This window comes from Centropristis striata, chromosome 12 (genome assembly GCF_030273125.1).
Source record: "Centropristis striata isolate RG_2023a ecotype Rhode Island chromosome 12, C.striata_1.0, whole genome shotgun sequence".
Lineage (NCBI taxonomy): Eukaryota > Metazoa > Chordata > Actinopteri > Perciformes > Serranidae > Centropristis > Centropristis striata.
In genome coordinates, this window is record NC_081528.1 from 25364306 (window position 1) to 25387634 (window position 23329).

Genomic DNA, 23329 nt, shown 5'->3' on the forward strand with positions numbered 1-23329 from the left:
CAGGGGTGAAAGATGTGGCAACAGATGTAAAAACAGTAAAGTTGCAAAAAGGTGAAAATACTTTTACTTGCAAAAAAATATTTTTCCAAGGTTTACCACTTTTACTAAGTAAAGCATTTGAGGAGTATTACTACCCCTAATACACAAAACTAGTACTCTGCCATTAATGATTTGATCATTTACACCCGTGCTTTTCGTACTGTGACGTGTCAATTTCCTGGTTGTTTGACACACAAAATAAAGAAGAAAAAACACAAGACAGTACAAATGCACTGCTTGAGCTCGACAGTGTATTTTAATACATTTATTTGATTTCTTTTTTAAATGTTACCTTTACTGTAGATTATTTTCTTTGGCAGAGTCGAAATGCTAGAAAATAAAAGACACCACAAACAGCACAGCAAACATCAGTGCTCGGTTCGCGCTCACCTCTCGAGGACAGGAATATTACCGAGCACGCCCACTTCACCTTTTATAGAAAATGCGGTGTGGGCTGGAGCAACACTCACCAATCTGCCCTCTAATGTCATGTGTATATTTAACGGTCCGCGGTGTCGATTAACACGCGCACACACGCTTACATGCACGCACGCACACACACACGCACACTCAACTCCCCCACGTGCCAACGACCTTCCTCTCTCAGGTTGGATTTTATTGGACGGTATAAAGAGATAACAATAGCCACGTGCTCATGTTTACACATCTTCAAATTTCAGGCGGGATTTGGTCCTGCTACTAATATCACACAGTTTCCTGAATCACACAACAAAAGACCACCAACTAGAAGAGACCACACCGCCACAGTAAATCCTTGTTTTAGTCATTAGTTTGGGAGGCAAAATGGGAAATAAGTCTTCCAACATGTGCATTCCCTTTGGTTTGCCTCTCTCCAACAAAGAAAACAAACTGAACTGCAGCACAGAGGGTAAGACAGAATCTTTACTCATCCCAAATCTTTTTGTCTCTTTCACTTGACTGTCTAATAATTTACTCATGGCTGTTAAACATTATTTAAAAATAACAGAGAAACAGCCAGGGTGCATTCACAACTACAAAACCTCATTTATTGTATGGAATGAGATACAAGCAGTGGTGGAATGTAACTAAGTACATTTACTCAAGTACTGTAATTAAGTAAGTTTTACTGCATTTCTATTTAATGCTTCTGCATACTTCTGCTCCACGACACCTCAAGGACAAATATTATACTTTTTTACTCCACTACATTTATCTGACAGCTTTAGTTACTTTTCATTTTTTTAAATCTGAATAGTCTTCCTGTTCTGTGAAACTACTTCTCTCTAAATATGGGAGTTTGTGAGGACTGTGTTACATATTTTCACTTAAGTTAGTTTCTGGATGCAGGACTTTTACATGTAGTGGAGTAATTTCCCATTGTGGTATTAATACTTTTAAATTAGTAAAGAATCTGAATACTTCCACAATTGGATACAAGCAGTGGTGGAAAAAGTATTCAGATCCTTTTCTTCAGTAAAAGTACTAATACCACACTGTGAAATTATTCCACTTCAAGTAAAAGTCCTGCGTTCAAAACTTACTTAAGTAATAGTGCAAAAGTATCAGCATCAAAATGTACTTAAAGTATCAAAAGTAAAAGTACTCGTTCATATATTTCATGTTAAATCTCGACCTGTAAAGTAACTAAAGTCAGCAGCTAAATGTAGTGGAGTAAAAAGAACAATATTTGCCTCAAAATGTTGTGGGGTAGAAGTAAAAGTTACATAAAATGGAAATACTCAAGTACCTCAAAATTGTACTTAAGTACAGTACTTGAGTAAATGTACTTAGTTAATAGTCCACCAATAGATACATTAGTATCAGTCCCATTACTCTGACCTCAATAAATATAATATAATCATAAGAATTGTCTGACCCTTTCAAGAGTATCATTTTAAGTATGATTTTTAATATGTGTGTTTGTAAAAAAAAAAAAAAGTGAGGCTATCACATCATACAATTGGTACAGTTTTGAGACCAAATTTATAAGTAAAATATCTGATCCTGAACCAGTGCCTTGGATGTCTTACTATGACTCATATTAATGAAACTTAGTTATTTGTTGTTTTAGATAGAGAGGAAATGCCTGTCACTCATACGCTGCTGTATTGAGCCCTGTGTGACCGAGAGAGGTTCACATAGATCTCTGATGATGTCATAGCTTTCCCAGACCCCTGCAGGGTGATGGGAAAAAGGCAAAAATGATTGTGAGAATAGAAAAGGAAGTCACGGGACAAGAATCGATGTGACCCAGAAGAAAAGAAAACAAACAGTTTCAGTATGCTTTCAAACCTTTGGACGGCCCCTCCTTACTATCTGTTTCCTCCTTTTTGCCCTTCTTATTTTGTTGTCCTTGTTCACAGATGCTACATTAATAATGTAATAGAGAAATCAATGTAAGTGGGGAAATACGTTTTGTAGTTTACAGGCAGTAAAAGCACTTTTTGTTTGAATGCTGTCTTGTTCTTACTGTAAACTTATGATACCAGTATGCATATACACCACTTCAAGTAAAAGGCCTGCATTCAAAACCTAATTGAAGTATTCTAAATAAAATTTATTGTAAATATGAAAATAAATAAATAAATACAGCGCTTAACAACCTGTCATAAAAACGATAAAATATAAATATTTTAGAAATATTTCAAAAGCTTGTTTAAAACTAAGATGTTATTGTTATTTATTTGGCAAATAAACTGAATTCACCTTTTTATACCCAAATTTAAGCTGGCTCACTGGGCTCTGTGAAGTCAGAAATTAATCAAGCATAACATTCAACCACTAAAACTCTTTTTTTCTGTTAAGGAATGCAAGTAAATAACTATCATTTGACATCTTAATCAAGAAATAATAATGTGCTTTACTATTTTTCCCCAGTTTTTTGTAAAACAGTAAATTTGATAATTTGTGGATAACAATAATATTATATTATAGCATTAAAAATATAATTTCAGTTAAAGAGCTTCTACATTCTGGTGTATTAAACATAACAGAAACATTTAAAAAATGATTTTGGTAATTACTCATGCTGTTAATTTAGGATAGCTGTGGTGCAAACCAGTGGGTTACTACATTAAGCACTGTATATATGAATGAATCATTTACTGCTGCATTAATGTGAATGATGCATTTCACTACTTTAGTTGTTTAAGGTTGGAATTTCAACTGTTATATTCTGTTGCGTAGTTTAATCTATAGCAGTGCATCACATTTACTTTCCAATAGTGTTTATAAATACTTATTCAGCTTAAGAAATGGGATAATGTTCTTAATACTTAGAGGGGCACTTCATCCTTCAGTTTTTGTCTATCATTTCAAACTAAAAGTCTTCAAATTTGGAGACACATGCTTTTAACTGTAAATAATATTTACAATATTTCCCTCTAGTGGTTCAATTTTTTTTTACGTGCATTCTAATAAATGTTTAAAATGTATATGGACTGGCATGTTAGGTTTGAAGTCACTTTTCTCATGACATTACCAGTATGCATCACTAGGTGGCGCCACTACCTTATCCTGATATCACAAAGGGGGGAGGGCCATTAGAGGGCTCAACACTTTATTATCTGACTTTGGCAACAATGGAGATGAGTTCATAAGATTTTTGTAGCCAAGCTAAGCTACATATTTCATTATTTTATTTCCTGTATTAGATCACTGCACATCATTGTATATATTTAAACATCCATTGTCCACATGTAAACAGTGCCATGAGACATGTTTACATTGTGGTTCAAGTGGAAGTGGTTGCTTATGTCTTGTTGCCCCAAGCAGCAGGTGTGAGGTTATGCAATGTCCGCTTAGATCTATACGTCTTTGAAGAAGTACCAGTGTTTATTGTGTTTGTTAGTACTCACCCCTTCAATCATGATGTCAGCAGAAGACCTGATACCATCAGAGTGAGGATGAGAGTTAGAGAAAGCAGAGTATAGAATTTCAGGTCAGACTTTATCTGTTATACAAGAATCCATCATCGTGACTGCTTCTTCTGTTGTTTTCAGATTACATCTAGTTTATCTCAAACTGCGGTCCACGTAAAGTATCTATAACGCACGTGTGTGTCTGGAAAGTAAAACAAGGATGTGTCCTTTGTGTGTGACTGTGTGAGTACGACCTCAGCCAGTTCTCTCACATGTGATGAAGCTCTTGGGTGGCATAAGGGGAGGCTGTTAAACATTCAGCACCATCTTAATTATTCACGACTGCTCGACTGCGTGCATGTGTGTGTAAGCGTGTGAGAGTGTGGGTCTGTAAAAGGGAGACTAAAGAGAAAGAAAATGAGGCACATTATCTTTTTTTGTCAGTGACATTCACTGATTGATATATCACCTATTAATCATCTTTAATGATGGGGAGTCTGTCTGTAAGCATCGAAGCTGTTGTCATACATTTTTGATGTTGATTTAAGTTTCATGAACAGGTCATGGCCTTCGTTCAGCTGAGGACATTTGGCAACTTCATTCTTTCTGTTCTGTATTTATATTATTATTATTATTATTATTCATTTTTTAAAGATGTTTTTTGCTTGATAAATTACTTTAAGTAATAATCTGGAAGATTTTTATTTAACTAAATATCTGTTTAGGTCAAATATATATTTGCTGTTCACTAGTGAAATTGATTACACACTTGGTAAGTTTGCCTTCAAAACTTACCAACATTGCTGTCGCCACATGCCTAGTAATGACCTCTGACCCTGTCACACATGCTGTCCCTACTGTTCATGTGGAAATTGCTTGTGTATAGCATTTATTTCTGAGGATGTGCAAAACAAACACTCCAAAGGATGCAGAATACACGAAGCATCCATCATGAATACATGTGAGCTAACACTTAGAAGTAAAGCTCTGGCGTAAGTCACTATTTGTCACCAAATAATGTAAAGCAATTGCGATTGAGCCTATGGCCCACTGATGAAGGCCTTTGCATGAATAATATCTGGCCTACCTAGGACCTGGGTGTTTGTGGTGACTTACCTCAGAGTGGCGCACACAATTCAACAGACTTGCTCTTCACATGAATTGTGAGTTTCAGACCACAAGTAATCTAAACATGTGACATTAAAAAAAAGAGCAATGGCTTTAGATCACACTTTAAAAACAAGTTATAGTGAAAACCAAAACAAACTGCTTGTTGCCTACTTGCTGTTTAACCTTTCATTAATTATCCTTAACTGCTTATTCGAACTTGGGTCTTGGGGAGCTGGAGCTGATCATTGGACGAGAGGTGGGGTCCCTGGACGGGTCACCAGACTATCATAGTGACACAAAGAGACAGACAACCATTCACAATCTCATTCACTCCTTCGAGTAATTTAGAGTCGCCAATTCAACCTAACTTGCATGTCTTTGGACTGTGGGAAGAAGCTGGAGGACCTGGAGAGAACCCACGCTGACACAGGGAGAACTTGCAAACACCACACATTCGAACCCGCAACCCTCTTGCGTGCCAGCCTCTACACCATGGTGTAGCCCCCTGCTTAAAGGCTAATACATACTCCCCAAGAACAAAGAAATGTGTTCTCTCCCAGGGCTGCAAGAACAGAATGATGTCATTTTGTTCTTGCAGCCCTGGGAGAAAGAGCAAATGTCTCTGTTCTTGACACATCATTTGGGCAGAACCTTCTTCTTGTGTGGTGTCCAAGAACTATTGTTTGATTGGTCAGAAATTTGAATTTGAATGAGATGTGTGTTGCAGTGGGAGGACCCTATGACGACTTCCAAGTTTCTTGTAAAGTATGGAATGTCCTAGCCAGAAAGAACTTTTTTCTTGTTCTTGCCACCTCGAGAACAAGAACAAATTTCTTTGTTCTTGTGAAGTATGTAAAGGGCTTAACCCTAAGAATGCACCCTTATTTATACAGTCTATGTGTGCACTGGAAGTTTCACTTGAGGGTGCACCAGAGAAGTCAGACCATTAGAAACACCATATAAAAAACATCATGAGAAAGACCAGTTTGCAGGATGTAAATAACAAACATGGCAACACCAGAGAGCATCTTTGGCATCTCTTTAAAGATCCATGGGCAACACTCCGGGAGGTAACTATATTCAGAGATGCTAGCTAGAAGCTTCTAAACTGTGTCTACTGTATTGTTTATTCTGAGACCACGGCCGAGAAAATGAAAGTGGCGCCATCGTAGATATGTAGGCCCTGAATTCAAGTACGTAGTGAAATGGTGAGTACTACTCCTACACTATTAACATCAAATTGTCGTGAAGAAGATTTTTTTTACAAGCGATTGAGAGCATAGTATTGTCCTAAAAAATATTCTGAGGTAATTATCAAGTGAGAAGTTTTCTCATATTGTATTGAAATTAATGGACCGAAATGCTTCTGCAGCCTACGTCAGTTCCCCCTGCTGGAATTTTCGGTAGAATGCAGCTTAAGGCACCTCCTGGTTTGCCTCAGTGTTCAGACCCAGGAGGTTGTGCTTGGTTGCACCTCAGGGACGCACTTCCTTAATTTCTAGCGACGTGCACAACCAACACTCCAAACAGACGCAGGACACGCGAGGCAGTGGTCATGCGCGTGAACACGTAGTTAACAGCAAGTAAATTTCCGTCCAATTGTAACCTTAAACAATTAACCATTTATCAAAATTGTCGTCAGACCATATTACTATTCTTAATACTGGTCCTAGTTTAGTTTGCCTAACCCCAGCTCTATATTCAGCATAGCTTACAATGCAGTGCAGGGAAATCACTCTCCACTTTGCAATAAATGTGGAGAGTACTTCAGATCCGACCTGATCTGTTTGCAGCTTAAAGGCTGGCGGCAGACCACAGATCTCCCTTATCGCAATCTCAGCTTCCTCCTCTGAAGTCCCAGTTCAATAATGTCTCCTCACTGTTTTGCTCCTTGTCTTGTCTCCGCACTTCCAAGCGGGGGAGAGGGTTTTGGCGTTCCTAGAACTGTGAGCCGGATACTCCCTATAAAACTTGGCCTAATGTGTGGAAGCACCTGAAAATGCTATTACAGAGACAGAAAAACAATTGCGGATGAATGCAGCTTGTAAATGAGATCCATGTTGTCTCTAAACTACATTATTGTTTCTGAAAGTTACAGTTGTAAAAGTTGTATACTGGGTCTTAGTCTTGTTATATTGCCTACAAGCACCAAAGTTAAGCGAAGCAACACTAGAAATAATAATGTAAGTGCTGCATTTTTTGCCTCTGTGTTGTTTCTTGTTGTTTATAATCCTCTGGGATATTACATACACTTTAGGAAAGGAAGTTCTCATATTTACAAGTTCCCAAAATAGCCTTGTCACCCAGCACTCTCAGTATATCAGTGTCCTACCCGAAGCAGGGGCCCCGCAGAAGTTTCCCACACGTGTCACAGGCCAATGTCATGACAAGAGAGCGAGGGAGGGAGGAAGAGGGCCAGTGGATGGGAAGGAGGCAAGATTAGGCAAAGAAAATAATGAGTAAGATAAATAGACTCTTATGTTAGAAGGAGGCAGGGGTTAAGACAAAGGGCGTGGATGGTGCTTTACTTCATGGCAGCGAGGGGACGTGGAGAGCAGGAAAAGGGGCACAGATGGGCGGAAGCACTCAGCAGTGTAGATGTGTTAAAGGTGAACCGAGTGTCTGTGAAATTGACCCCGATGTTTCCCCCTTTCAAATCAAACGCCAGGGTTATGTAACAGGGGGTGTTTATGGCTCCCACAACTTTGTCTTTCATGTCAGCGAAGACGGATCTCTGAGCTGTAATCCCTACCTGTTGCTGGGCCTATTTGTTTACCTGTTTGAGCATATGCATTGCATACTGTACATTGTAACATCTCAAGGAGTCATGAACATGCGATCAGCTTACAGAGTTCCCATTGGCTCTTGCCCTTCTTCCATGACAGTTGTCTTTGATGTCTGGTATGCAGTCCGTCTAAGGAGTGAGCCTCCAGATAGCAGATAGTGTCCAATCCAACACATTGCCAGATTCCCACAGCACAGGAATTATCAGTTACATTTGATGTCACTTACTGGCAAGCCCCTCGTCTCAGGCCTTAGATTAAAGTGAGAAATGTGTTTGGATTTTTGTGACGTCACTTAGTTTGTTTGACCTTTAGTGTGATAAATTATGCATGTAGAAAGTTTGACACGAAGGCGGTTCTGTTTTACTGTAAATGACACCATGCTGAACATCATGCTGTATTGAAGACTTGAAACGAGCAGTTCGGACAACAAACCCATAAGGAAAATATTTACTGAAGTGATAGATCAAGTGAGAAATAGGGTTATTTTTTCATAGACTTCTATGCAATCAGACTTAATTTGCAATTGCACACAAATATTCAAAACACAGTGATGGAAGCCAGTAAATCACAGTTTTGTTTGTTATTGCACTGGTGTTTCAAGTTTTCATCTATTTCTCCGAATGTTTTTATTCAAACTGGATTTAAATGAATCAGACCTGAACTGTCTCAATATTTTCATCTTGATATTAGAAGAAAACAAAAGGGAGTAATTCTCACAAAATTACATTTTCTGTCCTAAACTCCTTATACAATTATGTTTATTTTGGTTTTGGATTTGAACTGAACTGGGTCAGCCAAAACAAGCTGATCTGAATCACAGAAAAACAGAAGGATTCTGACTCTTTGCTCTCATCTGTCTCAGCTTCCTGGTTCAGCTGCAGCTGCGTTGCCTTGTGAAGAAAAGCTGTTGCTCCATGTACATTGAGATTTCTTATTCACAGTCTAGAAATCCATCGATAAGATGGAAGACAGCTCATTTTCTCCATCTGCCCCCTCATTTTCTCAAAATGTCCTCTATTACATAAATGGCAGTAATACTTCTGAGAGTACAGAAGGGAAGAGCATTTTTATTTGACCTGAATCCTTGACACAGAGAGAAGAAATGGCCAAGGTCTTGTTTCAGTTGAAAATCAGTGAAATTTGTTGTCCTGTACATCTCATTCTCGTGCTGTCAGAATTAGTGACGATCAGTTATCTCAAAGCAATACCTCAGGTAGCAGGAAACAGGGAAGCCTTGATGTGCTCAGTGAAGGGCATCAGTCCAAAACAGAGTGGTAACTGTCAGAGGAGTCGCTACACTCCTCAGCTTCAAGCTGCTCCATGGAAACGCGGATGGATGGCAGCCGTTACCCTGGAGACCTGGGACTAACAGGACCTGCTCTCTAATTATCTACGCCCACCTGAGTCAGCAGCGAGGCAGGGAGCATGCCTCAGCTGAAGACCCTTAGCACAGATACAACTAATATCTCTTTGACTTCATGTTGGTGCTTTGTTCTGAAATAGCTGTGGAAGGAAAGGAAGGTGCGTTGAGGCAAAAGGACATCGGATAAAGACACGAAGCCTGGGAAGGAAATGACACGGTCACTTGGGATACAATGCTGGCATGACTGTAGAGCTAAGCTGACAGGTAAAAAACGATTGCTCTTTTGCTGAGGACATGCGGAAGGAGGACTGTGTCCCCTTCCCTGCATGGTGGCTGGCTCTTGGGTTAGCAACAAAATCTAGCAAGCATTGAACATGTGAGTGACACTGTGTCTGCATGGGCAGATCATGAGATAATGGGCCCCCGGGCACAGAGATGCAGAAGGCCCCCATCTCTTTTTTAACAGGAGCAAGACACACATATTTTAGAGTTGTTTATCCTGTTTGTGTTGTTGTTTTGTGCCTATTTGTAGTCATATTGTGTCACTTTGTAATTGTTTTTAGTGTTTTTGTAGTCAAATGGCATGTCTTTGTGGCCATTTTTTGTCTCTGTGTTTGTGTTGCTTTGTGGTCATTTTGAGTCTTTGTTGTAGTTTTTCCCTTTTTTGTAGCAGTTTGGCATCTCTTTTTGGTAATTTTGTTTCTCTTTATGGTAATCTTTTATGTCTTGTCTTTGTAGTCATTTTGTGTCTCCTAGTTGTTTTGTGTCTCTTTGTGGTCATTTTGAGTCTTTAAGGTTGTTTTGACCCTTTTTGTAGTTAGATATAAGTTTGTGATCTCTTTGTGGTTGTTTTGCCCCTGTCTTTTTGTAGCTGTTTTTCAGGTTTCTTTTTCTCCCCAAGTAGTCATTTTGTGTATATTTGTGGTATTTTTTGTCTCTTTGTGGTAATTTGTGTCTGTTTACAGTATTTCTTGATGTTATTTTGTGTCTCTTTGTACTCATTTTGTGTCTCTTTGTGGTTGTTTTGTCTCTGTTCGTGGTCATGTTGAGTCTTAAGGTTGTTTTGACCCTTTTTGCAGTTATTTAATATCACTTTGTGGTCTTTTTGTAATTGGTTTCTAGTTACTTCATGTCTCTTTGTGGTTGTCTTCCCCCCTTGCATTGCTGTTGAGTCTCTTTGTGTCTTTCTGTTGCTGTTTTTCTGTTTGTAGTGATTTTCTGTTTCTTTGTTTCATTTTGGTATCCTTCCTGGGTGGCACATGTCTCTTTCAGTGACATTTTGAAGGTGAAGGACGGTGAGGCCCCTTACACTTTGGGCCCCTGGGCCTGTGTCCTGTAGGCCTGTTCATTTAACTGTCTATGTATGTCAGCTAATTAAACCCCAGCGTGGCTTTTCCGTTTAAGTCAAAGGACATGGTGTTTGCATGCTACATGAAATGAGGCAACGCTGTCTGCCTTCATTAAAGCTCATGCACAGAGAGTTGAAGGCCTTGAAATCGCCCTTGACAAGAAAAGAATAGCAAATTATTACCGGACCTGCTGGTCCACTGCTGCGAGTGGCTTGAATGTCTCTAATGACAGTTGATGTGACTCATGCACCCAGAGCTCTGGAAGGAGAGGCTTGACTTATGTCCCCCAGAGTTTCAATTATATGTCTTTCACAGCGATACACAGTCCAGTGGAGAACAAAACTGCTTTGTGCTGCAGCCTCTGTTTTAGTTCATTTGTTTTGGATCACTGGATCTGTTTTTTGGAAGCGGGTCATGGTTAGAGTTAGGGACTGTGATGATATCATGAAAATAATAAGCATCTCTCATCAGCCATAAGGGAGATTTATTATTTTGATAACACTGAATGTTCGGACGCCAAAAAATTCTGCACTGACTAAACCAACAAAGTAACTTCCATGACCTTTGACATGTGCAGACCAGTACAGTTTGTCCAGTCATGATTTTTCTGCCTTTTATGGGAAATTTGGAGCTGGACAGCCTCATGATCTCCAGAGAGGGGCAGAAAGGGGGCAACTGGTAGAAAAACATTCAACAGGAAAGCTAGAGTAGCAGAAGGTTACTCTACATACAGTTCAGGTCTGTCTTACTGTCTCTGGCTACCAAATGCAGAGGAATGGAAAGAGGTTTGGAAGGAAATATGCTATTATGTAATCTAGTACCCGGAGCTCTCTGTTATCCCTATATGCCCTTTCCTTTGGGACTGTGAGACAAAACGGGCACACACTAATGGTCAGTATATAATATGACAGCTGCTGGCTGTTGTTCTTGTACTTCTTTCACTTCGCAGAAACGTTGGAAACTTTTCTTGAACCATGAGTTTGACCAAGCTGTTGAAAGTGGGCTTAGATGTCTTTTTAGGCATACTGAGTGACTACACAGGGTAATAATAGCAGAAGTATTTAGTGTCATAACCCCAGGGCCTTCATAGGGTCGCTGAGCCCTTGGCGGTCAAGGTCTATACCACCATGGGGGCTGGCTGTGTGTAAACATTTTGCTACCTCTAGTAACATGTAGGATTCACTCAAATCTGTTCGTATTAGATTTTGGGAAAAAAGACAAATTGGGCTTTACATCTTGTTCATATTTTTTTGTTTGTAATAGTCATTCCATGATGTAATTTGAGGTTTACAAAGGAAATACTCAACAAAAAATGATTGTGTATGTTGAGTGTTGAGTGTTTACTGTTTCTAAATTGCTTCTGTGTGTTTAAAAGAAAAGCTCCTCACCCTCACACTCTAATACAGTTCACGGTACAGTAGAGACTGAAAACTCAGTTCCACTTTTCAGGAACATTATCTTCAATAAACTGCTGCCTTAGCTCTAGTGGGAAATAACATTACATGACCAACACATGAAAAGAAACGTATTAAAATGTTAAAATGGTTGTAGCTGAAAAGCCCCAAACTGAGCTGCTCAGCGGTTCCACAAAACCACTCCCGTTTCACTAATGAGATTTTGGATTCTTTTCTTCCAAATATTTGAGAGTGAAGCAATTTAGAGGTTAGAATTTTGGACCCTGGAGGCAAATTCTGACAAGCCTTAAACTGCCTGGGAAGCGATTTCCTTTTGAACTGTGTCATAAATTCTAATGATGTTAACAGGTTTATTTGGATCTTCTTAACTATAGGTTTGTTGTTTAATATATACCACAAGAATTCACTGCTTTCCCCACATACGCCTGACAGGATTAATGCGATTAAGACTTTTTCTTTTTTACAACTGCGGTGCAGCAGTGAAATGCTCTGGGTCAACAACAGCCATCCCTTCTTAAAATATTATCCCACAAAAAAACACATTTATATAGTAATGCACACACTAACATGAAACTGCTTCCATATTTGCACACCCTCTCTTTATTTAGCATTATATACCTCTCCTCTTTACAAGACTCACTTTTATTTTTATCCGTTTTTGAAGAACGATTAAAAATATATAGCTTTACCTTGTAAATTTTAATGCTGGCCCAGAACGTCTATTTCTGGCATGTGCCTGACAGGCCAGCTTTAGTGAGCCTGCTGCTGTTTGTGTGGAGTCATGTTAAATATGACAAAGACCTTGACATAGACACCCGAAAGGCCTTCCTCTTCCCTTTTGGCCAGAGACTGGACACCACTCAGAGCTCTGATTAACCCTTTGACAATTGTATAACTCCATGAATTTTCCACTCTATCAAGCATGCTACTGTTGTTGAAGTATTCAGAAAGTACTTAATATTTATGCTGCATTAATGTGTATGTTGCATTTTGATGCTGTAGTCTTGTTAATAAACTCTTTTATATACTGTTGGGTAGTTAATCTACAGCATTGTATCATATTCCATTAGATCAGCATATGTTTGTAGCATCCCCGCCCTGTGAGAAACATGTATCTCTAATAAATTAACTTTTCATTAACTCTGTCCTTTTTGCATTTCTCAGCTGATCAGAGAGGGGTTTTCAATAGTTTATTTATTAAGGAGTAGGAGAATTGTATGTGTATCAACGCATAAAGGAACAAGAGGTGGGAATCACCAGCGGCCCCACGGTATGATTTTATCCCAATAATTGAGTCACGGATATTATTGCGATTTTAAGAATTTTGCGATATGATGAGTATTGCGATACAATGTATTGCAATTTAACTGATTAACTGCATTTTGTGTCCACGAAATTCAATTCAATCAAGAATTGTTTTGTCAAATAAGAGAAAGTTCTCAGTCTATTCATCTCACTTCAGTCTTTTTATTTCTCCACAATGAGAGTCAAACCCACAGATTGACCAACAAAGTATTTAGTCGAACTGAACTGATATCAAACATGTATGGACGACAATCATTGCAGCATTTTTCTTCAAACTTTCCTCAACTTTAAGCTTCTGCTCTGAATTTAGATTTTTTTATAAACATTAAAGAGCCTAACTTTGCAGCATTATTTCAAAAACTTCCTGACGCACATGGTGCCTATATATTCCTTAGATCTTCTAGTTTTCATATGATACCAGTATCTCCAGTATATTCCTAAAATTGAGCCCGCTACAGCCTCCGGGAAAAAAAAGGCGAAAACACTGGCACTAAATAAACGCTAAATATTGATACTTGGTGGCCATGAAGTGATATAATATTGCCACGCAAAATATCACGATACTATGCTGTATCGATTTTTCCCCCACCCCTTATAGGAACACTTTTACCCTTCAATTAATCACAAACACATAAATCAACACATCTGAAAAATAACTAAAACTGTCAGACAATTAGGTGGAGTAAAAATAACAATATTTTCCTCTCAGATGAAGTGGAATAAACGTTAAATATAAAAATGGACATACTCAAGTGAAGAACAAGTACCTTGAACTTGTACTAAAGTACAATGCTACACACTGCCCATCACTGCTGAAGATGAAAGAAAAAGAAAACAAAATGTGTGGAACAATGTTCGTGCTTTTACATCACAATTTTGACGACTGACTGCTCCGGCTGATAAAACAATGAAGGACATTATCTATTGTGTATAAGTGAATACCTTAATTTTGGAATTGTCTTGAACTGTGCTTGTGTCTGAACACACTGTGCAAAAGACTTGAAGAAGTTGGCTATGTTGTTCTGGGCCAAAAGCATTTCCTGCATCTCCTTCGGTGGTGCATCCGCTCTTCATCCCAGAGAACACCGAGACAATAGAACAGATGGAGGAAGAACACTGTCCGTGCATCTGGTTAAATGCATTGAAAGGCCATTTTTAGCCTGTCTCCCACTGACAGAGAGGCCTAAAACAACACTTTAGTGGAGCCGTGCCACTACTTCATCTTCTACCAGCACAAACCGAAAATGTAGTTGTTTAGAGCAAAGTGCAACATTGATTTACTGACATTTTAAAATGCTCAACACATGCTGAAAAGACATTCAGATGAAAGATTTTTCAATGCCACCCCCTCCGACAGTTTCCATTGTGTTAGCGCAGGAGAGGTCATTTGATGTCAGAAGCCGACATGTTACGTAACGTCATGATTTAGACTCGTCTAATGGAAAATGAATCAGGAAATTCCTCATATCACAGTCAATATCTCTGTCCGTAATCCTTACCATTATTAACAACCTGCCTACCAACAGGAAGAGATGAATCATTCTCAGATTAGAGTGGAGAGAACTCATAAAGCAAAATATTAATTGAGGGAAAAAAATCTAATTCTTGAAGGAGGAGGATCAGACAATATCTGTGATCTTCACTTGTGCTTTTTACAAAGGAATAAAAAAAGACTAAAATGGACATGCCCATTCAAATTAACGTAGAATGGTCAGAGCAGTGGCCATTTTTATGGATACCATTGCCATTGCAGCTGTTGTGGTGGACCAACTTCTGTAGAAACCAACTTGTGGCAAGTCGCACACTCACTTTACTGTGGTGGGATTTTGCAGCAACAGCTTAACAAGCAGTGGGGTATAAAGCATGCAAAGTCAGCCACTATAAGAAGCCCTGTTTAGATGGAGACGATCTGGACAGAAAACACAAAAGTGATGTTGCGTTCTCACTTTTTATTCCGCGTTTAGACGAGCGTCTTTAGGGGGATATCTGCGTGCATTTGGTGATGCAAAAGTCTGTGAAATTCGATTTAGTATGCACGCCAGGTGGCTAGGTGGTACTGTGAAGCACTGCCACACAACACCACCAAAAGAGCTTGCGCTCCGTAGACACTTCTCTTCTCTCCTACTTCTCTTCCTAGTAGTGCGAAATAGCCTACTGTCTCCAGGGTCTTGTCCGAAGCTGTCTGTTTCGCCTCTGCGGAATTGTTGCATCAAAAAATTGCCCTAGGTAATTTATGTGTCTTCTCTGTTCTGTTATATTATCTGTGATAATTCTGCTTAACTGCTGAAATGACTCCTGGAAAGTTGTCAGAGCTGCTAGGGCAACATGAATGTCTGACTGACCGACACGTTTGTTGCCATTTGCCTGGTTGCCAACTCCCCGAAAAATAAATAGGGGACACCTCATTGGCAGGGCCGTCCGACCAGATTGCCTTCACCCATCCTGGCGTGGTGAAATTTTTTAGCCCCTTTTTTGTGAGTGAAATTATTTTTTAGCGATTTGACTTGAACCTGAATTGAATTAGATGCATATTTTTGTGTGACATGATTACATGGAAAACAAATGATTATCCAGCAATTCACTTTAATACAAAATAACAATTAGGCCCTGTTCTTCAAATATGTAGTGGAGTTTGCTGATAACAATTTGATTTACTCCTTTTGTTGGCTTTTAAAATGCAGCATGTATGCAATTGAATGGCCATTTGGGAAGATAATGGCATTCCATAATTTCAAATTGGTTCAGTAAAAAGGCATGCAATTCATGTCATGAACACATGGGGACCTGGTCTTCAAGAATGCACAGGAGTTTGCTGATAACAATTTGATGTACTTATTTTATTGGACCAGCATGAATACAATGAATGGCTATTTTGGAGTCATGCAGCTGACAAACAGGCTACCGTAAAGTACAATGTAATTGCGCACTAAAATTTAAGGTGCAGATGGCATGACCGCACTACTAGAAGCATGTTGTTTCAGATCAGTCAGTCCACCGTGGGCTACGGAAAAAGTGGCCAGCATTTTTGCATCCTTTTCTGTTTTTTTCTCGGAGGAGTACTAGTGGCATTGCTGCTCGAAGGTGTATCGCCCCGTAAAGCAGTGTCGGCGTCTGTGTCAATTGTAACCTACGCATGCTGCTTTGTTGTCTTCTGCTATCTTCTCCTCGACCAATGGGATGAGCGTATTCTGTATCGCCATACTCGTGTGTGAATATGCTGTCAGCTTATTGGTCACAGAGCAGGACGGTGCCTGGGATAAAGTTTACCATAACTTTACATATAAAGCGCCCTGCTATTCATTTTTCACTGGCATTTACTGACTATTTTTTGACTGCCACAATAATACGGGACAAAGTGCATCCCTTCTCACCTCAATACGGGACGGGTGCTTTTGTTTCTAAATACGGGACGATTCCGTTTTTCAAGGGACGGTTGGCAACCCTACCTGGACTGCACATGAATGTTAGGTAAACGCGTACAGGACGGGAGCCAACGCTAGCACAGTTTTGCGTTTCTAACCCTTTACATGCAACGGTGGATCTCCACTCTGGAGGGTGGTTTAATGTTTTTGCGTTCTTAAGCCCCAAAAACGCCGTCTAAACAAAAGGCATATCTGATAAAATATTTTGTCATTTTCACCTAAACAACATTTAACATTTAACCATACGCCTCTACTCTAGCCAGCTGTACGTCTCTGGAACTGATGACATTCGTTATACCCCACCAACGTGTTGTCAACAGCCAAGTGACCATGGTGAACAGTGCATTGTCTGTGTGTGTTTATTTCGATGAAACAGAAATGTCATTATTGACCTTTATAACAATATTTTGCAAACACGGACAGAATGTCAGGCCTGTTTCAGTGGATGAAGTTTGTCTGTTGTCCTGCTACGATTTCTCCACAACAACTGAGTAAACTCAATGTATTTACTGCATTAATGCTGGGTGCTCGTGCCCCCCCCCCCCCCCCCCCCCCCCACACACACACACACACACACTTGCCAGTGATTCACTTCATGGTGGTGTTTTAAATTTACTGAAATCTTAAATTGCAGAAGTGAAACCAAGCATGCATGCGTTTTGTCAGCTCAAGACTGCCACAGCATTCAGTCTCATGATCTGAGGATTTGGGAAATTAGAACAATCTGTGAGGGCACCGAGCACATGGCAAGAACTCCCCCCTAAAACTGCTCCAATTAAAGGCAAATGCTGCACTGTTGCTTTGATAAAAAACCTTTTTCAACTTAGCATGTTTCATCATCTACGTGAGGGATTTTTTTTTTTACCAATACCATGGCTTTGGCTATTGTTGAACTCTTACTGTGTTTTTGAAAAGCAGGTGCTTGACTCCAATGGCCTGTTAAGAGTCGACCTAATGAAAAGACAGGAGCACATATTAGAAACAGATGTGAACGCAGTGTAGTAGAAAACAGCACTCAAACAAAAAGAGGTGACCAGAAAAACATTGTTGTATGACTGTGGCTCATTGTGCTGGCCCATGTGTGTTTGATGGAGATGGTTGTGTTCACATCGAAGGTGGGTATGACTCACTTCATCCATTAGATCAGTGGCTGGGGTTTGGACAGCAGCCCTCCCCTGATACTGAGACCACCGCATACAAACCTTCCCAAACAGCCATCTGCTCAGCATTTCTACACTGCTTTTGAATCTTTTCAGAGAATTAAAATACTGCAAATGTAACACTTTGCTGTCCAAGGACCAGTCACTGCACCGCTCTGCATGGCAGCAGTCACACTGCTGTGGGCCAAGTTTCCTTGAGCAAACGAGGCATGTCTGCCCTCCTTCTCTGGAAATAACTTTATTCGCTGTAGGGGCCCTCGTGAGATCGCTGCATCACAGATGCTTGATACCCAAAAGGGGGACAGTATACATTATGGTTCACTTTAGAGCATTCCTGTTTGCATCCAGTGAGATAAAAATAGACGCAGCTTTCTGACTGTTGTACTGTATGTTCTTCAGCTACTTTTGTTGGTGTAAATCGCAACTCTGGACCAATTATTTTCACACTAACTAATCACACGCAGGCTTGCCAGAATGTTTGTCTCCTTGCTGCAGTGTGACGTTATGTCTTAATTCTGTTTGTACATGGGTGGTCAACCAACAGTGTGGGCTCTTTCTCAATCGGCCTCCACACCAACTTCCAGAGGCGTCTTTGCTTCTGTCATGCTGTCAGAGCAATCAGACTGACATATCTGTGTTAACAGTGTCCAGAGGTCAGGGCTCAGGGTGATGCCGGGTTGTAATTTAGACTTTGGCTGAGTATGGAGAAGACCACTGACATGCTCTCTAAACTAATGCGTTTTGTTTAACATTCCACTGTCCGCAGACTATCTGAATGTACTGAGTGAGTTCTGGTTGCATATCGTATCTGCTCTTTTTTGGTTTTCCATTTACAAAAGTTGTCGATAGTACCTGCTAATTTTATACAACCCCTGATTCCAAAAGGTATCTAAAATAAAATAAAACACAATGCAATGATTTGCTGACTTTATGGAAAACATTTTTGACATTGTCAGTGAAAACTGTACAGACACACTGGAGCTGACCCAATACTAGAAAGTGGAGATAAAGGATGCTCAAACCTTATAATGACTATTTATATATCAATAACTCATCCAGTGTTTTAAATATTAAGATTCTGATATAAATACATCTGCTTGGGATGTGACTGGATAAATGCGACTTGGATTTTACTGCACTATTTGTGTGAGAGTTTGAAACGGATGTTAAGATCTGGTTTTGCTGTTTTTAAAGCTGGCCTTCATTTACTTCAGTTCATTAGGGATTTAATACATTTCTGGCCATTTTCAGATTGAGAAAGAATTCCTTTAGTATGCCTTTAAAAACACCACAGACCAGTGATTGTGTCAGAGAGAACCTTCAGTAACACAACATCCTGCACAAATCTGCCATTTTTTTTAAATAGCCAAGCTACAGTCACGGCAGCCAGGTTAATCAAGACAGACACTGTGCCATGTGAGCATCCCGCCTGCACTGAGGGTCTTACTATCAGCAGTTGGAAATAAAAAATAAAAAAAAAGCACCTGGTACCAAAAGCAAGCCTAACCATGCTGTGGAAATGAGGCATTAGTCACTTTCACACAGAGAAAAGATCAATGCCACTCACATCTTTGTACGGTTATCATACCAAGCCACAATCAGCAGCAGATTAGCTAAGCTTAGCTTAGTTTAGCACAATAGAAGAACAGGAGGAGACAGAATCTGGCTCCGTCCAAAGGTAACAAAAGGTAACATGCCTACCAGGGCCTAAGTAACTTAATTAACATTTTATATCTTGGTGACATTAATCTCAGAGTCCTGTTGTTACCACGAGGTTGTCTGTGCCCTCTAAAACAATAACAAATCAATGTTTAAATAAAACATTTTTTTGATGCGACAGCTATTGTTTTGATATATTAGGATAATTATAATGCTGTGCAGAGTATATGTAACTTTCCACTTTGCTCGTGATTTTATAATGTTTTTCTTACAGATTTACGAGGGTACAGTTTGGCTTTTCATCTGTCATGTTTAGGCTTGGTAACTCATAGATACGTGCCTGTAAGAACAACACTCACACATTGTGTATTACAAACATCGTGATCAGCAGTTGTTATTATTAACTGGCCAATAGAACTCGGTTCAGGTATGTCCATTTTTTGTATGGGGCAAACCTAGCCCAATACCAATTTTTTATAGTCTTCGTGGCTCACTCTAACTGAATTCCAGATCTGCATAATTTTACCTGTGACCAAAAATAAAGGCCAGTATTGAGACCCGACTTTATTTCCAGTGTGTGTTTACTCCTGGGCTTCCAATCTACAAACCAGAGAGACTTTTACAGTTTGGTTAGGTTAAGTTTGGTTGAGGCCCCAAAACGATGTTGGGAAAATGTGTTTTTTGTGTAGGTATTTTTGTTAGGGGAGCTTCATTGTCATGGCTACAGTAATAAATACATTGTTTAGGTGAGTGAATGATCATGAGTGCTTCTAAAAAACAAGACAACAATGACTGTAACATTTCTCTGTGCTGTTGATTATTCCTCCAGACAATCAACAGTCTTAAATGATTGTGCTGAAAATGATCGTGAACGTACAGCTCCTTTCCTTCGGATTCCATTCAGCTCTGCAATCATTATGCGTTCATTAACACCCCATAGTCTGCGCTCAGGCAGTAAAGCAAGCATTAGGGGAAGCAGCACTTGTTACTGCAGCTCTGCTGTGTTTACAGGGAAAGCTTGATTGCAGACTCCATCGCAGCCTCATATTCACTTCCTGTGTTAATCCCCTTTTGCCACAGCAGATCTGTCTTTCTGAGGCAACGGCGAGGGCGTGGGGGGAATTTCACTTCTGCTTTGCTTCACCCCAAACACCATTCACCCAAGGCTCATATAAAGAGCCACCATATCCTGCTAAAACAAACAGCATTGAGGAGGTTGAAACAAATGCTTTTGTCTTTGAGTTATATTTAGTTCCTGTCTGCCGTCACCCAAACGACGTCTCTCACGAGACACATTTGCCCTCAAACTGAATTGGATCATATATGACAATGTTGGCAGCTGCGGAAGAACTTTTCAGTATTTACTGAATAGTCACAGTGCATACACAAACAGAAAATGACCCCTTTTCAGTTTTGCAATTATCGACAAGGATAATCATTTTCATGCATTTTTTAAACCAACAGGCTTTGCTCAGATTATCTGATACACAGCTGCTGTGGTAGCACCCCAGGCCTCTTGAATTCTCCTGTCCCTGTCCCGGCACTCCCTTCACTGATGGTTTTGGTCCTGCAAACCCTGCAGGCCATGGCTCCTCAGAGAGCGGTGTGGTCCAGAAGACAGGAAACAGCTTGAGAGAAGCCCAGCAGTCAAGGCTGTGGGAGGGCAGAGGATAGGGTGGGAAATACGGGGGTTTCCTCATATGGCGCTCTGACTTATATCAAAAGTGTGCTTATTTGTGTGTGCAACTTATTACTAGATAATAAATGAATGTTTGATAACTCCTTATGACATTTCTGTAAGATCTGTTTTGACTAATGTAAAACCAAGAATTCAATGATCTTGTGAGTCTCTTTGCTCTGTATTCAGATCAGTTTAATCCCCTCAGGTTGACACTAAAAAGAGTTTTTGAGACAACCAGATCAATCATCATTATTTCATTGTGATCAAAGTTTGCGCCATGCTGTCTGCATGACCCTCTATGTGCAAATGCACTGAAATCTTCCTTTAGATTACACATCCCGTTTTAAGCATGCTGTTTGCCACGTCAGGCTTCACACTCATTAGGCTTCATCAGGCTTTGGCTGAATAATTAACTGAATTATTGAGAGGCTGTGTGATGCTCTTGAGGGGGATCTAAAGCTTACTGTGTCTTTAAAGTCGTGCAGAAGGGGAGCTACACTAAAGAAAAGGAGGGGGCTGCTGTGCGCCAGTTGGAGGTGTCTGCCTGTCGCAGCGGCTTGGGGTTGACATTAAGAGGAGCGCGTCCATGCTTCAGCGGGGAGATAATGTGAAGGCACTGATACTCACATTGAACTGGTTCCAGACAGATAATCATCACACCGAGGATACATGGATGGACAGAGAAACAGTGCAATCGGAATTAACTTGTCAGCCGGCGCGAGGAATTTCTGGACATAATGGGGAATACGACACCTAAACCTTTGATAGGTGAGACTTGTTATTATTTAGGTAGCATTCACGAGACTTGCACGCGAAGCGGTGGTGTCCGTGCAGAAACAGCTTGATAGCCACAGATACACATGGCTGGTCCTGTGCTCGCTCTGCACAGAGACGCGCTTCTCATCACGGGGGAGCTGAGCGTGATTCCCAGGGAGCGAGTCCAAACAAGCGCTCCCTCATAATTCACTTTTTTTAAATTATCGTTTATAGAATCACAAGCAGTGATATAGCCTTTTAAAGAAAAACAGAGAGTATGCAAATTAAGATAGATGGTCATCAAACAGGATCACCATCAACAAAAGTCAGTAATATTATCAGTAAAGCTCCTTTGTAACTATTTCCAAACATCCTGACGTAATGCATAGGGTTGATGCAACTAACGGGTATTTGAATTATCGATCGATCTGCCGATTTTCTCGGTTAATCGTTTGGTCTGTAAAATGTCAGAAAATAGTGCAAAATGTCCACCCTTGTTCTCAAAGTCTATAAGATGTTTCTGTTTTAGCAGCCCAAAACCAATCGATATTTAGTTTAAAATATAAAACAGAAAAGCAGGACATTTTCATATTTGAGAGACTGAAAACAGCATTTTCTGCAATTTCTGCATGAAAAATTACTTGAATTTTTAATCTATATATCAAATTAGTTGGTGACTATTTTCTATTGACTAATGAAACATTTTTAAGGCTCTAAAAGTAAACACATTGAGTCATTAGATAGTAATTAGGCATTATTATTATATTAAGCAGGAAAATAACACTCTTGAATACATCCATGATTGGGATAGACACATTTTTCAAATGACAGCAGCGTGTGAATGTAATGATTCTTTCTTTTTTGCACAATCTGATTTTTTTCTGTTACACTGTATAAATCTGGCTTTTATTTCAGACAGGATTTGTTTTCTTGTATTTTTTTTTTTTTACCATAAAACATTCTTTCATAGATAGATAGAACACTTAATTATTCCCATGAGAAACTGCAGCATCACAACAGTCACGTCCCACATGCATCATAAAAGAAACATTTAGGGACATAACCAAACAAAAAACATAAATGCAATCCCAACTAGAAACTGAACAAACATTACATAACATGAACATTCACTAATACTATACATAATATTCTGCACTTGTGCCAAGTATCAAAGCAGTCTTATGTAAAGTACAGTCTTCATTAATGTATTCCTGCATGTAAGTTGATTGTCAGCCCTCAGTTTTTGCATAAAGCTGTCATTATGTGCTCTTAGAATATCACTTTGTCATGACACCTACAGCACATTACTTGATAATCAGTTCCCCATATCACTTTGATTTAATGTCTGTCACACTCCCACGCCCCCAACAGACCCACTCAGCGGCTAAATGATGTGGTTACTGCCACCAGAGCCAGCTGACGTAGGGTTTGGACTAAGAACA

General features: G+C 39.7%; 1 protein-coding gene across 2 annotated transcripts in view; it reads left to right on the forward strand.

Moving 5' to 3' along the window:
• The first annotated feature begins 787 nt into the window (after positions 1-787).
• Positions 788-23329, forward strand: part of neurl1b (neuralized E3 ubiquitin protein ligase 1B) — a 33493-nt gene continuing 10951 nt past the window's right edge. Inside the window, exon 1 of one of the 2 annotated variants that reach the window (XM_059345822.1) lies at positions 788-928. In XM_059345822.1, the coding sequence (XP_059201805.1) occupies positions 844-928 (85 nt within the window). In that variant the 5' untranslated portion in view covers positions 788-843. Of the gene's footprint in view, positions 929-21716; positions 21900-23329 lie in introns of those variants that run through there. The other variant, XM_059345823.1, reaches the window with a different exon arrangement.